Source organism: Eriocheir sinensis, chromosome 54 (assembly GCF_024679095.1).
Source record: "Eriocheir sinensis breed Jianghai 21 chromosome 54, ASM2467909v1, whole genome shotgun sequence".
In the NCBI taxonomy this organism is placed as follows: Eukaryota; Metazoa; Arthropoda; class Malacostraca; order Decapoda; family Varunidae; genus Eriocheir; species Eriocheir sinensis.
This window is the reverse complement of record NC_066562.1, coordinates 6992898-7010397: the sequence shown is the minus strand read 5'-3', so window position 1 is coordinate 7010397 and position 17500 is coordinate 6992898. Positions and strand designations below refer to the sequence as shown.

General features: G+C 42.5%; 1 protein-coding gene and 1 long non-coding RNA gene across 2 annotated transcripts; both read left to right on the top strand.

Annotated features, from left to right (window-relative positions):
- The first annotated feature begins 3786 nt into the window (after positions 1-3786).
- LOC126983661 (chitinase-3-like protein 1) lies at positions 3787-17468 on the top strand. The gene is made up of 10 exons (XM_050836596.1): positions 3787-3953; positions 7465-7607; positions 10143-10286; positions 12168-12299; positions 12831-13082; positions 13578-13763; positions 14947-15078; positions 15527-15694; positions 16015-16140; positions 16617-17468. The coding sequence occupies exons 1-10, from the start codon at positions 3902-3904 to the stop codon at positions 16749-16751; spliced, it is 1470 nt and encodes a 489-aa protein (XP_050692553.1). The 5' UTR covers positions 3787-3901; the 3' UTR covers positions 16752-17468.
- LOC126983662 (uncharacterized) lies at positions 3973-6256 on the top strand. Its single transcript, XR_007736101.1, has 2 exons — positions 3973-4077; positions 4204-6256. It is a non-coding gene; the product is annotated as an uncharacterized LOC126983662 (long non-coding RNA).
- Positions 17469-17500: the final 32 nt, after the last annotated feature.

The window sequence follows — 17500 nt, the reverse complement described above, 5'->3', positions numbered from 1 at the left end:
AAAAGACGAGCTTGTATCATATAACGCAGTCACGTCACGCTCGAACGATCTATGGGTTTTCGAATTCATTAATCGATAGCTCTTTTCAACTATATTAAAAGACATCTGGCTGGCTCTGCAAGTGCAAATAAAAGGTATCTTAATAATTTACTGCATGTAAATAACGATTAATAGTCAAAATAATATTAAATAGTAAATAATAGCTGTTGAATGCGATGGTAGGCTATTTCACAAATTATGCTACCCATTTTATTTATATGCAACACATCAAAATTTCTTATGTATAGACACTTGCAGAGCCAGATATCACTTTATTTACCTGAATGAGATGAAATATGAGTATCTGAAAGGCTATAAATCGTTCGAGTATGATTAGACTAAACTGTCTGATATACAAAGTAAGTTGTTCTTTCGTGTGCTTTTATGGAAGATTATAATTATCGATGCAAATCAGCTTGTTTGCGGTTCATATACGAGGGCTTGAGGGTTTTATGTATACACAAACATTCAGATATATCAATGAATATATGAAGCTGATCACGCAATCACGAATTACCAATGCACAGGTGCCACATCTACGCTCGCGAGTGGACAGACGGAATGAAACGGGCTATAGCAGTAGTAGTAGTAGTAGTAGTAGTAGTAGTAGTAGTAGTGGTAGTAGTAGTAGTAGTAGTAGTAGTAGTAGTAGTAGTAGTAGTAGTAGTAGTAGTAGTAGTAGTAGTAGTGGTAGTAGTAGTAGTAGTAGTAGTAGTAGTAGTAGTAGTAGTAGTAGTAGTAGTAGTAGTAGTAGTAGTAGTAGTAGTAGTAGTAGTAGTAGTAGTAGTAGTAGTAGTAGTAGTAGTAGTAGTAGTAGTGGTGGTAGTAGTAGTAGTAGTAGTAGTAGTAGTAGTAGTGGTAGTAGTAGTAGTAGTAGTAGTAGTAGTAGTAGTAGTAGTAATGATAATATTTACTACATTTTCTCTTTTTTCTATCAATCACTATGTCATTTTTTTTCTTTCTCTTCCATTGCTTGTCTTGTACTTTTCTTTTCACCACAACAAGTTCTTTTCAATATTGTGTCGTATATTTTTGGTTCACTTTTAGCACCAGAAAAGTAGGTTATAATTTTCCGCACCGCCCCCGCTAACAACAACAACAACAGCGAGAAAAGTAAAAAAAACAAAAACCCACCACCACAACCACCATCACCACCACCCACTAACACCACCACCCACATCACCGCACCACCGTCACCACCACCACCACCACCTACACCACTAGCTCAGGAAATGCCCGGCCTAAGCCTACACCCCCAGAAATCAGGATAAAAAAACGTCAGGTGTGTCAATCAGCTGATATGAGATGAGTTACCTGAGTGGAAGTGAGGCAACCCAGGAAGTTAAAAGTTAGGGCAGACCGTGGACCAGGTGGAGAGGTGGAATTAGAACCTTTACCGGGGCAGGATGGAGTACACTAACACCAGACAAAAGACCAGGTGGAGAGGTGGAATTAGAACCTTTACCGGGGCAGGATGGAGTATGGCAACTAACACAGACAAAGGAGGTGGAGGAGTGGAGAGGGAAAATTTACCAGGGCGGGGGCAGACACACACACCAGACAAAAAAGGCCAGGGAGTGGGGTGGGCCTTGTCCCAAGGCAGGATGCAGGTGGAGAGGTGGGATTAGAACCTTTACCGGGGCAGGATGGAGTACACTAACACCAGACAGAGTACCAGGTGGAGAGGTGGAATTAGAACCTTTACCGGGGCAGGATGGAGTACACTAACACCAGACAGAGTACCAGGTGGAGAGGTGGAATTAGAATCTTTGTCGGGGCAAGAAGTCCACTAACACTAGACAGAGAGCCAGGTGGAGAGGTAGAGAGGTGGAATTAGAACCTCTGTCGGGGCGCGCACACACACACACACACACACACACACACAAACAAGCAACCCACACATACACACACACACACACACACACACACACACACACACACACACACACACACACACACACACACACACAGCACTCTTTGTTTTCTTAATCTCCGGCGTAGACTCATAAGGTAATCCCGCGGTTTACCTGTACGAGTCATTGATAAGGCGTCAGGCGTCTACACAGGTAACGTCAAATTAAGTGTACGCTTTTTCAACGGTTGAGAAGATAAGAAAATGAGGACAATAAATAAAATAAATAGAAAATAAAATAAAATAAAAAGAAACGGCTTTGGGGATAGACTACAGACTGGACACATAATAAAATAAAATAAAAAATGAATAGAAAAATAAATAAATGAAAATAAAAGAGAAATGAAAAAAATAAAAGAAGAAATATAAGAAAAATAAGCAAAAAATAAGAAGTAGTAAAAAAAAAATACAATAAGACTCGAAGTAAAGTAAAATGAGAAGGGAAAAATAATGAAAAAAAAGAGAAGTGGGAAAAATAATACGATGAAATAGAAAAAAATGAAAAAAAAGAAATGACAAATGAAAATACGCTGACATAGGGAAAAAGGAAAAAGAAAAAAAGAAATGACAAATGAAAATATGATAAAATAGGAAAAAAAGAAAAAAGAAATAAAAGAAATAAATCAAAATACGATAACATAGGAAAAGAAAAGAAAAAGAAAACAAGAAAAAAAAACCCATGACGCTCGTAACTTAGAGACGAAATTAAGTGTTTTGTCATTAAGAAAAAAAAAAAAAAAACCAAGCAATGAAAAGTACACACACACACACACACACACACACACACACACACACACACACACACACACACACACACACACACACACACACACACACACACACACACACACACACACATCTTACATCTTCCTCCAATTCAAAATCCACCACAAACAAACAAACAAACAAACAAACAAACACACAAACAAACAAACAAACAAACAAACAAACAAACAAACACACAAACAAACAAAAAGCCATACAAAGCCAACCACTTCGTTTTTCCACGCGCCAAAAAAGTAAAAATAAATAAATAAATAAATAAAATGAATAAATAAAGAAAAATAAATGTTAGGTGTTTTTTTCCTTAAAGTATCAGAACACGAACCGACAGACACAAACAAAAGCAACTCAACCAGGCGAGGAAGTTTTCAATCGTCTATATTTTTCATCCGTTAATATATATTTTTTTTCTTTAACCAACCATTTCGCGAGAGAGAGAGAGAGAGAGAGAGAGAGAGAGAGAGAGAGAGAGAGAGAGAGAGAGAGAGAGAGAGAGAGAGAGAGAGAGAGAGAGAGAGAGAGAGAGAGAGAGAGAGAGAGAGAGAGAGAGAGAGAGAGAGAGAGAACAAAGAGAGAGTGAAAGAGAGAGGGAAAGGAAGAGAAAAAAAAAAGAATAAAAAGAACAGAAAGGGTATGGAAAGAAGTGAGGAGGAGAAAGAGGTAGAGAAGATAGACAAGGGAAGTAAAGAGGATAAGAGAGAGAGATAGATAAAGAGGAAGTGGGAGAAGGAGGTAGAGAAGAAACACAGGGGTAGTAACGAGGATGAGAGAGATAGAGAGAGGGAAAGAGGGGGTGAGAGAAGGAGGTAGAGAAGAAGACAAACAGGGGTAGTAAAGAGGATAAGAGAGAGAGATAGATAAAGAGGAAGTGGGAGAAGGAGGTAGAGAAGAAGACAAACAGGGGTAGTAAAGAGGATAAGAGAGATAGAGAGAGGGAAAGAGGGGGTGAGAGAAGGAGGTAGAGAAGAAACACAGGGGTAGTAACGAGGATGAGAGAGATAGAGAGAGGGAAAGAGGGGGTGAGAAAGGGAGGGAGAGGCAATGTGCGTGGGGGTGTGAGTGAGTGACAGGTGTAGATAAGGGAACGCACACGACCCTGAGTGTAAGTATATAACCAGGTGTGGGCGGCAGGTGAGGCAGAGCTCCCGGCAACGCTCATCCTTCACCATGAAGACTCTCCCGCTTCTCTTCGCCGCCCTGGCCTCCCTCGCCCTCACAGGTAAGCATGGGTGATTAAGGACAGGTGGACAGGTAGAGAGGCAAGAAGGTTCACTTATGGTCAATCCTTCCCGTACAAACACTGGCTTATGGAGGTAATTCAGAACAGGTATGCAGGTGAAGAGGTAAAAATGGAGTTAATTAAGGACAGGTGAACAGGTAGAGAGTCAGAAAGGTTCACTAATGGTCAATCCTTTAAGTACAAACACTAGCTTATGGAGGTAATTCAGAACAGGTATGCAGGTGAAGAGGTAAACAGGTAGAGATAAAAATGGAGTTAATTAAGAACAGGTGAACAGGTAGAGGCAGAAAGGTAAACTAATGGCCAATCCTTCCCGTACAAACACTGGCTAATGGAGGTAATTCAGAACAGGTAAAGAGGTAGAGGTTGTAAACAGGTGACTTTGGACAGGTAAACAGGTAACCAATTCCTACGGTTCAAATACTAGTATGGAGGTAATTAAGGACAGGTAGACAGGTAAACAGGTGATTATGGACAAGTATGCAGGTAAAGGGGTAATCAGGTAACCACTCCCTCCCGTACGAACACTGGACTAGCTACCTATACCTTCAAAATTAGGAATGCACTGATATAGAGATGATTATGGACAGGTAAAACAGGTAGAGTGGAATCTTTCTAATGCATACCCAATACAACGTGCCCTACCCTGCCAAACTTTACTGATGTCACCTTTAATATAGCGCTTCATTCATTCGTTAACTCCAATTACGTTTCCTCGCATCATTTGCCTCTGAAAAATATGTCAATTTAAGCGTTTATGGCTATCCTTATACGGCAAGTTTCTCAACCCATTAATCACGTATGTCATCCTCCTTTGTACAAATTCTAACAAGTTGATATCGGTTTTATAAGACCAACACTGCACCGCATATTCAAGATGAGGTCCAGCGAATGTTAAATGCAGCTTGTGGAGGCCTTCAGGGTTTATATTGCTTACACTTGAAATGAAACAAAGAACCTTGCTTGTGTGATTCCTATCTTGGACGGACATCAGAGCTTAGACGCCTAAATCCTTCTTATATCTAGGCCTGCTTAGGGGAGTGCCATTTAAAGAATCATAAGCCTTGTCAAGATTGAAACATACCTAAGTTGCTCAAATATAACGAAGAACCTTGCTTGTGTGATTTCTATCTTGGACGGAGATCAGAGTTAAGACGCCTAAGTTCTTCTTATATCTAGACCTACCCCTACTTCTCCTTCCCCTCATCCCTTCTACTCCTGTTCACCTCCTCCTTTTGAATCCAAGATATTACTCATTGTCGTAATAACGCTAAGTTCTTTCGAATACTGGTGTCCTTGTCCGTTTATATCGCCCGGTTAGTGGAAGCAGTAATGTTAGGGGAGTATCATTTAAAGAATCATAAGCTTTGTCAATATTGAAACAGATCTGACTTGTTTATACGTAACGAATACTTGGTCAAAAGAGAAACAGGGTATTACGCGGGAAAGGAGTGCTTTAGTAGATAATGGATAACAGAGAGTTGGCATTAGGAGAAGGAGGAAGAAGAAGAGAATAACTGTTTTATATATATTGAAATTGGGTGTTACGAAAGAGGAAAGTTTTGCGAGTGGAGAAGTGGAGCTTTAGTAACAGTACAGTAACAAAACTAGGTAGATAATGGATAACAGAGAATTGGCATTATGAGAAGGAGGAAGAAGAGGAAAACTGTTTTGAATATATTGAAATTAGGTGTTACGAAAGAGGAGAGTTTTGTGAGTGGAGAAGTGGAGCTTTAGTAACAGTACAGTAACAAAACTAGGTAGATAATGGATAACAGAGAGTTGGCATTAGGAGGAGGAGGAAGAAGAGAACTGTTTTGAATATATTGAAATTGGGTGTTACGAGGGAGGAGAGTTTTGTGAGTGGAATAGTGGAGCTTTAGTAATAGTATAACAAAACTAGGTAGATAATGGATAACAGGGAGTTGACATTAGGAGGAGGAAGAAGAAAAGGAGGAGAACTGTTTTGTATATATTGAAATTGGGTGTTACGGAAGAGGAGAGTTTTGTGAGTGGAGGTGAGTGACTTAAAAACAAAAACAAAAAAACAAAAGAAGAACGGCAGCAACTCTATTAATTATCTCAGGCATTCAAGACAAGCTCCCAAAACAGACCTGACCTTACTGAAAACAAACCAACAAACTCGAAATAAAAAAAAGGCAATCATAAAAAGACGAATTCAGGCTCCCAGATGCGAACCAAAACCACGAACTTCCCGCACACACACACACACACACACACACACACACACACACACACACACACACACACACACACACACACACATCTGGATGAAGTTAGTTAGAGGAAACTTTACCTGGCCTTACCATCCTCTCTCACACACACACACACACACACACACATATGCATTATTGACCAAAAATTTCAAGTTCTTTAAAATACGTCTATATAATCCTCTACATTTATTTGAGTTTATGGTTCAAAATAAAATAATAAACAACACACAGATAGATAGATAAACGGACATAGATACATAGATTGATAGATAGATAGATAAACAAACAGAGAACCACACACACACACACACACACACACACACACACACACACACACACACACACACACACACACACACACACACCTGGCCAGAGCTTCAAAGTTTCCCAGCCCTCGAAGGCGCGTCACTGGGCTCGCCTTTTTGGGTTGCTCCAGGAAACTTGAATTCGACCCCAACTTGATTTATTTTCGTGTTTGATTTTTCTTATTTTTTATTTGTAAGTTTCCGGGTCGGCAAAAGTCGGAGCTGCTGTTGATATTTTCCTTACGCGGCAGGAACTTCATATAACTTTTTTTTTTCTCATTTTCTTTACTTTTTTACTTATATCATTACTTAATTAAATTGTTCATTCTAGCAGTCAACGTAAATTTAATGGCGGAACTTCATAGAACTGTTCTTTTTTTCTCGTTTTCTTTACTTCTTTACTTATATCTTTACTTATATCATTACTTTATTAACTTATTCACTTATCTATATTTTTGTTACTTTTATTTTGTTGTCTTGCAGTCAACGTAACCTTAATGGCGGAACTTCATATAACTGTTTTTTTTTCTCATTTTCTTTACTTTTTTTTACTTATATCATTATTTTATTAACTTATACATTTCTCTATTTTTCGTTACTTTTATTTTGTAGTCTTGCTGTCAACGTAACCTTAATGGCGGAAATTCATATAACTGTTCTTTTTCTCGTTTTCTTCACTTCTTTACTTATATCATTACTTTATTAACTTATTCACTTATCTATTTTTTGCTACTTTTATGGTGTAGTCTTGCTGTCAACCCAACCCATTCTAGCAGGGACTAACCTAAATGCCCATCTAAAGAGGTTCCATTACTTAATTCCTGGTGAGCTTAGGTAAACAGGAAACTTAACACTGTATAGCCAAACCCAATCCCTCGTGACCCTCCCCACAACACCGGAGACCAACGTAAACACTCGCCTAATGTGTGCTTCTGTCCCGGGCGGCAGAGGGCGTGATGGTGTGCTACTACGGGTCGTGGGCCGTGTACCGCCAAGGCGACGGCAAATTCGACGTGGAGGACATCGACCCCGCCATCTGTACTCACTTGATCTTTGGCTTTGCTGGCCTGGGGTCCGACAACAAGATCAAGGTGAGTGGAGGAGAGGGAGGAGAGGGAGAGAGGGAAATGGAGGGAGAGGGAGAGAAAGGGAGAGAGAGAGAGAGAGCTTTTCTTCATGTTATTTTTTCTTCTGTTACTTTTCTGCAATATTTTTCATGCTTTCCCTTCACTCGACTTTCCCTTCCGGTCCAGATCTTAAAAATGAAGAAAAAGAAAGAAAACTGGAAATTTTAATCTTTCTTTCACTTTCTCCTCCTTTCCATTAAGCACATCCTTCCTTTTTTTCATCTCCGTTTCATCTCCTTTCATCTGTATCAACTCTCTCTCTCTCTCTCTCTCTCTCTCTCTCTCTCTCTCTCTCTCTCTCTCTCTCTCTCTCTCTCTCTCTCTCTCTCTCTCTCTCTCTCTCTCTCTCTCTCTCTCTCTCTCAAGCTGTCTGTTCCTCTTTCTATTAATTTTCCTCCTCCTCTTAGTCCTCTTTCATGTCTTTCTCCTCTTGTTCCTATTCATCTTCCTCCTCCTCCTCCTCTTTCATGTTCTCCTCTTTCCTCTTCTTTCACTTCAAACAAATTATTTCCTCTTATGATCTCAAGACGTCTAGTTTGATCCTCTCTTTTTTTTTTCTAACGCTTTGATCTTTCTTTTTTCCATTTTCGTTTTTGATTCATTATAATTTATTTTTTCATCTGTGTCTTTCTACCTCTCGCGTGTGTGTGTGTGGGGGGGGTGGGGGGGAGTAGCTTCATCATTCGTGTGTGTGCGTGTGTGTGTGCGTATTGCAGCTTCCTCATCTCACACACACCTGTATTCATTCTAATTACAATTTATGACTTGCTTCCCTCACCTGTCTCTACCTTTGACACCTGTTGACATCTTTCCACCTGCCGTACCTGTTTTGCTCCTAATTAATAATACCTGCCTCGCCTCCTTCTCACCTCCGCTTCAATTTCTAACACCTGCAACACCTGTTTTTAACACCAATTAACACCTTGTGATTGACGTTCTATCTTATCCATCACATCTTTGCCGTTTTTCGTATTTCCCAAACTATCACTTTTCCAATTCAATTTCATCTCTCTTATGCTTATCCTTCACCTTTTCTTATTCCTGTACCTGTCGAAGTTTGAATTAATTACACCTTTCTATACCTTTTTCCTGTCTAACACCCTTTCACTTAAATTACCTGTTCCTTTTCCAATTAATGACATCTCTTCTAACTTTACCTTGCCTTCTAATACCTTTCCTTCACCTTTTCTCTCCTCTAACCTGTTCATATACCTGTCGAAGTTTCAATCAATTTCACCTTTCTCTACCTTTTTCCTGTCTAACACCCTTTCACTTTTATTACCTGTCACTTTTCCAATTAATGACATCTAACTTTTCCTTGCCTTCTAATACCTCTCATTTACCTTTTCTCTCCCCTAACCTGTTCATATACCTGTCGAAGTTTGAATTAATTACACCTTTCTATACCTTTTTCCTGTCTAACACCCTTTCACTTCAATTACCTGTCCCTTTTCCAGTTAATGACATCTCTTCTAACTTTACCTTGCCTTCTAATACCTTTCCTTTACCTTTTCTCTCCTCTAACCTGTTCATATACCTGTCTAAGTTTCAATCAATTACACTTTTCTCTACCTTTTTCCTGTCTAACACCCTTTCACTTTTATTACCTGTCCCTTTTCCAATTAATGACATCTAACCTTTCCTTGCCTTCTAATACCTTTCATTTGCCTTTTCTCTCCTCTAACCTGTTCAAATACCTGTCGAAGTTTCAATCAATTTCACCTTTCTCTACCTTTTTTGTCTTACACCCTTTCACTTCAATTACCTGTCTCTTTTCCAATTAATGACATCTCTTCTAACTTTACCTTGCCTTCTAATACCTTTCCTTTACCTTTTCTCTCCCCTAACCTGTTCATATACCTGTCGAAGTTTCAAACAATTACACCTTTCTTTACCTTTTTCCTGTCTAACACCCTTTCACTTTTATTACCTGTCCCTTTTCCAATTAATGACATCTAACTTTTCCTTGCCTTCTAACACATTTCCTTTATCTTTTCTCACCCCTAACCTGTTCCTACACCTGTCGAAGTTTCAATCAATTACACCTTTCTCTACTTTTTTTTTGTCTAACACCCTCTCACTTCAATTACCTGTCTCTTTTCCAATTAACGACATCTAACTTTTCCTTGCCTTCTAATACCTCTCCTTTACCTTTTGTCTCCTCTAACCTGTTCCTATAAATCATTCTCACCTTTTATTCGGCTCCAAACACCTGTCACACACCTGTCTTACTTATCCACCTCCTACATCCTTTCACTTTCATTACCTCTCCCTTTTCCAATTAATGATATCTAACTTTTCCTTTCCTTCTAACACCTTTCCTATACATCATTCTCACCTTTAATCGGCTCCAAACACCTGCCACACACCTTTTCTTCACCAATTAACACCTGTCTTACCTCTCCACCTCCTACCCCTGTCCCCGTCCCAACAACTATCACCTGCCATACCTTCCCTCCCTCACACACCTCCTCACACCTGTCCTCTCCTCTCCCTCAGGTGCTGGACCCTTGGAACGAGCTCTGTGACAACTACGGCAAGTGTGCGTTCGATCGCTTCACGGCGCTCAAGAAGAAGAACACGAACCTGGTGACGCTGCTGGCTGTGGGCGGCTGGAACGAGGGCTCTGCAAAGTACTCCAGCGTAAGTGAAAGGGAGATGCTGGGAAAAGATAGGGTTTAAGGGTAGGAAAGGGTAGGCCACTATTACTACCACTGCTATAACTTCACCAGCAATAACAACATCAACCACCACCACCATCACCACTCGACACAACCAACACACACACACACACACACACACACACGCACGCACGCACTCCCTGACAGGTTCGATACATGACGCAGCGGGGCATTCGGATAAAACTGTCACCATTAACAATCCCATCAACACGGCGCGCTAATGACACCCAACAGTAAACAATAAACAATCACCGGAAACGATAAACAAACAAACAAACGAAATAACAAACATAATGAAAGCACTTGCATAACAGAATAGGACGTAACGAACACACACACACACACACACACACACACACACACACACACACACAGACACGTGGATAAGTAAACAAAGTGTGTGCGTGTGTGCGTGTGTCGAGAGTTTAAATACATACATAATAAACGACGTGCTGAAATAGATGATTAGATTAATGAAGGAAATAGATATACCGACGAAGTAATAAAATCGATGAATAATGAATCAAGCGAAGAGTGAATGAATGAATGATGAATGAATGTGTTAAGCGTTGAGTAGGAATCTTTCTTTCGTAGTTTTTCGGTCCTATCAAGGTGCAGGATTTCTTTTCAGTAGTTATCGTAAAGAAGAGTAAGAGTTATCGTACCCCGTGGCAGTAACTGTTGTACGCGGTTGAAATCATTGTCGTATACATTTTAGGTTAACTGGAATGCTAATTACTACTATCATCCTGTATCCTAATCCTATCCAGGTAATTTTCATGCTATCCTATCCTATTAACTCGTATCCTAATGACTGCTACTACTATTACTACTACTACTACTACTACTAAAACTGGAATTCTAATTACTACTATAATCTTGTATACTAATCCTATCCAAGTAATTTCAATCTTATCCTATCCTATTAACTCGTATCCTAATGACTACTACTACAACTACTACTACTACTACTACTACTACTACTACTATTTCTGCTACCACCGCCTCTTCAGTACTCCTAACCCGCTTTTTCTTCTTTTTCTTATCAAATCACCAACTAAGATTCTTGCGCCTTGAATAAGTAAAAGGAGCATATTTTGGCCTCTTAAAAATCAAGCATTAGTTATGAGCTCGCCTCTTCCGCCTCATCCAAAAAATAGTAATAGTAGTAGTAGTAGGAGTAGTAGTAGTAGTAGTAGTAGTAGTGATTGCGCCTAATTATACCTACACCTGCGCAATGTAAATCCACCATTAGCTAAAGCGATGTATCTTCAATCCACAAATAGTTACAGCCTTGCATTGTACATCCTTCATTAGGTAAACTGGCGTATCAACAAACCCTCTATAAACCACAAACAAGTCACTCCAACCCTTAGTTAATCTTACACCCAGCAATAGTTACACTCTCTTATCTTACACCCATTGGCTAAGCTAGTTAATCTTACACCCAGCAATAGTTACACTCTCATATCTTACACCCATTGGCTAAGCTAGTTAATCTTACACCCAGCAATAGTTACACTCTCATATCTTACACCCATTGGCTAAGCTAGTTAATCTTACATCCAGCAATAGTTACTCTCTCTTATCTTACACCCATTGGCCAAGCTAGTTAATCTTACACCCAGCAATAGCTACTCTCTCTTATCTTACACCCATTGGCCAAGCTAGTTAATCTTACACCCAGCAATCGTTACTCTCTCTTATCTTACACCCATTGGCCAAGCTACTTCATCTTACGCCCATCAAGAGTTAAAACCGTGCATCTTAAGTTCAACTCGTCGTTCAACCCATACAACTTAGTCCCCCTTTAAGTCACACTGGTTCTCCCTTTCCCCGCCAGATGGCATCGAGCGCGGCCACCAGGAAGATCTTCGCGGACTCCTGCGTCGAAATGCTGAAGGAACACGACTTCGATGGTTTGGATCTCGACTGGGAGTACCCGACCCAGCGTGGAGGCGCCCCCGAGGACAAGGTGAGGAGGAGGAGGAGGAGGATAAGGAGGAGGATGAGGAAGATGATGATGATGATGATGATGATGATGATGAGGAGGAGGAGGAGGAGGAGCTACTCACCCAGCATACTTTAATCACCCTTAATAACCCAATTAGGCATCCAACAGCTAACCTCCATTATAATCAACATTAACAACCCAAATACTAACCCAGCAACCATCAACACTTATCAAGACCGACTACTAACAGCCTCTCCACAAACAACTTGCAACCTCAACCACTAAAGCCCCGTTCACACTCTGCCGACTCTGGGCCAAAACTACCCACGACTCTACGGTACACGAGGTCTTGGGTGTTGATGTGAAAGGGTCGGGCATGTCTTGAAAGAGGTCTCTAAGAACCTCAATCACCCACTAACCCACCCACTAACAGCTGCACCTAACCTGACACTCACTCCCCGTACTATCAGTCTCACGACGAACCTAACCTAACCTAACCTAAGCTAACACTCACTCCCCCTATTAACAGCCTCACGAACTCCCTCTCCCCAGGCCAACTTCGTGCTCCTCCTGGAAGACCTCAAGGAAGCCATGCACGCCAACGGGATGATGCTGAGTGCCGCTGTGTCCGCCGGCAAGGCCACCATCGACGAGGCTTATGACATCCCCGGAGTGGCCGCGAACCTCGACCTCATGAACCTGATGTCCTACGATCTGCACGGCGCCTGGGACCCTTACACGCACCACCAGTCCGGCCTCTACGCCCACCCCGATGACACCGGCGACAACGTGTATCTCAACCAGGTAAGCAACACCCCGAGGACTTACCTGACATCCAAGGCCCAAACAGCCAACACCTCTCCTTCAGGACTTCCGAAGTGGACTCTCCTTAACGCCTATAAGCTAGACTCTCTTCTGGGACTCCTTACACTCTCCTACAGTAACCCTTAGACTTTCCTTCAGGACTTCTAAGCCGAACTCTCCTTCAGGACTCCCAAAGTGGACTCTCCTTAACGCCTTACTTAGAAGCTAGACTCTCTTCAGGGACTCCTTACACTCTCCTACAGTAGCCCTTAAACTTTCCTTCAAGATTTCTTTAGCACTCTTTCAGGACTTCTAAGCCGAACTCTCCTTCAAAACTCTTTAAACTCTCCTTCAAGGCTCATTAAACTCTCCTACAGAATTTCCTTCAGGACTTTAACACTCTTTCAGGACTTCTAAGCCGGACTCTCCTTCAATACAAACTCTCCTTCAGGGCTCCTTAACCTTTCCTACAGAACTCCTAAATCTCCCCTCCAGGACTTCGCCATCAACTACTGGATCGACGGTGGAATGCCTGCAGAAAAGATTGCCCAGGGAGTTCCTCTGTACGGGCGATGCTGGACTCTGACCAGCGCCGACGACACCGGTTACTACGCCACCGCCACCCAGCCCGGCATTGCAGGACCCTACACAAGAAGCCCCGGATTCCTCGGCTACAATGAGGTGAGGGATGCCAAGGACTCTGAGGGCTGAAGGATACGTAGGAATATTAAGGATGATGAATAGTTGAGTTATAGGATATGTATGACTGGGATAATTGACGACTGGTGTTACGATGAGATGAAGGATTTTAAGGAAATGTAGGATGCTGTAGGTAGGACTCTATGGGCTGAAGGATTCCCGGGGTACAATAAAGTGAAGGATATGTATAGGACTCCATATATGGGTTAAGGAATAGTCGGGGTGTGATGTGAGGTTCATGTAGGACTCTTTATGGGGTGAGGAATGGGGTGTAGGATAAGGTGTAGGATCTATAGGACTCTGATGGCTGAAGGATATGTGATGTTGTTCCTTTCCTTACTTCTTCTCTTCCTCCTTCTCTACGTTTCATTTCCTCATCTTGTTTTCTTTTTTTTTTCTTCTCTCTCTCTCTCTCTCTCTCTCTCTCTCTCTCTCTCTCTCTTTTCTATTACCAACTTTTCTCCCTCTTCCTTCTTCATATCCTTTCCTCTTCTCCTCCTCCTCCTCCTCCTCCTCCTCCTCCTCCTCCTCCTCCTCCTCCTCTTCTTCTCCTCCTCCTCCTCCTTCTCCTCACCTTCCATGTCTTCATCTTGTCTTTTTTCCTCATTCTTATCCTTCCAACTTTCTCTCCCTCTCCCTCTCTCTCTCTCTCTCTCTCTCTCTCTCTCTCTCTCTCTCTCTCTCTCTCTCCTTTGCTCGCTGACTCGTATTCGCCATCGTGTGAAGAGAAATAAGTGAGTGAAGACAATTCTCAAGGGGGACTTAAGCAGATACAGGAGGAGGAAGAGGAGGAGGAGGAGGAGGAGGTTAGGCGTCAGCAGGTAAGAGGAAAGAAGGACAGGTAGAGATGAGAGTTAAAGGTGAGAGAGAGAGAGAGAGAGAGAGAGAGAGAGAGAGAGAGAGAGAGAGAGAGAGAGAGAGAGAGATGTTAGCTCTTGTTTTGAAATCTGTTACAAAATTACTACTACTACTACTACTACTACTACTATTACCAACACGACCCTAACACGATTTTAAAACGACTCCAACACGACGCTAACACGATTTCAACACGACTCTAATACGATTTCAACACGACCCTAACACAATTTTAACACGACTCCAACACGACTCTAACACGATTTCAACACGACTTCAACACGACTTTAACACGATTCGTCCCCAGATCTGCGAGGCCATTACGACCCGCGGCTGGACGGTTGTGAACGACCCTGCCATGCACGAGCCCTACGTCTACAGCATCACGGACAACAGAATTTGGTGCTCTTACGATGACGAGGCCTCAGTGACGACCAAGGTGAGAAAGTGCATGTCTCGGGAGGGGGTTGGATCGTATATGTGTGTGTGTGTGTGTGTGTGTGTGTGTGTGTGTGTGTGTGTGTGTGTGTGTGTGTGTGTTCGTTCTGACCCTTTCTTGCCCTTCTATCTTCTCTCTGCACAAAATCTTCCTGCTAGCTCTTCCCTTACTTATCTTCAAGCAACCTATCTTCTTTTTTCCTCCTTCTTCTCCCTTCCTACCCCGCTACCGATTTCTTCTCTCTCTCTCTCTCTCTCTCTCTCTCTCTCTCTCTCTCTCTCTCTCTCTCTCTCTCTCTCTCTCTCTTCCGTCTTCACTCTCCACACTCCTCCTTCCACATATTCAAACAACCTATCGTTCTAATTTCCTCCACTCTAACCACCTCCGACAAAACCACCTTCTCCTTCTCCCTCCCTCCTCCTCACTCCCTCTCCCCTTCCATCCTCAGGCCCTGTACGCCAAGGATCACGGGCTAGCCGGCATGATGGTTTGGAGTGTTGAGACCGACGATTTCTTGGGCAAGTGTGGCCGCGAGTTCAACCTGATCAAGACCATGGTGGAGACCTTCACTGGCACCGACATCACGCCGCCCCCGACCCAGTCCACGACCACCAGGGTAAGACTTCGGGGCGGGGCTTCAGGCGCTGGTATAGGCGGTTCAGAGCTTGGACTGGTATAGATGGTACAGAACTGGTATTGGCTGTACAGAACTGGTCTCATTCACTCACTCTCACTTATTCAATCACTCCCTCCCTCTCTTCCTTCCTCCCTCACTAATTAACTCTCATTCACTCATTCACTTTCATTCATTCGCTCCCTCCCTCTCTTCCTCCCTCCCTCACACTCACTCACTCACTAACTCTCATTCACTCACTCACTTATTCAATCACTCCCTTCCTCTCTCACTCCCTCACCCGTTCTCTCCCTCCACTTTAGGACCCCAGCGAGACCACTCCGTCCCCCATCACCAAACCCCCCACCCCACCCCCCGAAGGCGTCTGCAGCAAGCCTGGCATCAACGCTGATCCCGACGACTGTCATCACTACTGGCTCTGCGCACAGGTGTGTACGCGTGTCAGGTGTGCGAGAGACAGGTGTGGTGGAGCGAGTCAAATGTGTGTGAGAGAGAGAGAGAGAGAGAGAGAGAGAGAGAGAGAGAGAGAGAGAGAGAGAGAGAGAGAGAGAGAGAGAGAGAGAGAGAGAGAGAGAGAGAGAGAGAGAGAGAGAGAGGTGTTACATGGGATAGTTTTGTGTGTGTGTGTGTGTGTGTGTGTGTGTGTGTGTGTGTGTGTGTGTGTGTGTGTGTGTAAGTTCTCCTCTTCTTTCTCCCTTCACTTTACTCCAGCTATCTTTTTTTGTCCCTATTTTTAAACCCACATTACTCCTCTTCCTCCTCTTTCTTCCCCTTCCCTTCCCTCCCTTTCCATCTCCTCCCCTCCCTGCTTCACCCTTTTCCCTACACTCCCTTCCCTTCCCTGCTTCACCGTTTTCCCTCCACTCTCTTCCCATTTTCTCTCACGTCCTTCCCTCCCCGTCAGAACGTCAACGGCGGGTACGATGCTACGGAAGAACCCTGCGCCGACGGAACACTCTTCAACCCCGAGTCCTTCATCTGCGACTGGGATTACGTCGTCTGCGCTCTCCCCAACACTTGCGTCAACGACTGCCCCTAAACGACACACGCCTACACACATACACGCACACACACTAACACAGACGTCGAGGCACATACATACACGAGAGAGTACGTGCTTTCATACGCATAGTAGCACACATACATGGTAATACGTGCACCTTAGAGACACAGAGGAACGCACACACATACACATAAGCTTACCACTCAGGCTGAACGCAGATGCACACGGACATACGCACACACAACACCACAAACACCACCATCGTAACTGTACCTCCAAAAACTTAAGTCTCCCCTGTTTTCATATTCCACGGCTAAAAAAAACAAGAAATCAATGACAAACTGAAATTAGAGAAAGAAAACGAGTTGATTGTGATTAAGTAGTGACCATTACGAGATTTGGTGGTGGTTGTGGTGGTTGGGAGGAGTTACAGCAGGGAAAGAAATATAAAGCATTGAAAATAAGTACAGAGATAAAGAAAGTTAAAAAAGTGTCTTAGATGAATAACTGAAAATAATTGGAAGTCCCGGGGTGAAAAAAAAAATATAAAAAGCATTGGAGATAAGTACAAAAAAAGTTAAAAGTGCCTTAGATAAATAATAGAGAAGAAATAGAAGTTAAGATTATATAGAAGCGGGAGAGCGAGACAGCCCACGATATGACGAAAATTAGTCAAATTAGGAAAAAGAAATTGTCCGTATAGATTCAAATATACGACTTTTTTTGTTCCTTCAATAAATTGCAAAAAATATATTACAGGATTTTTACTGACCTTCGTGTTGCTC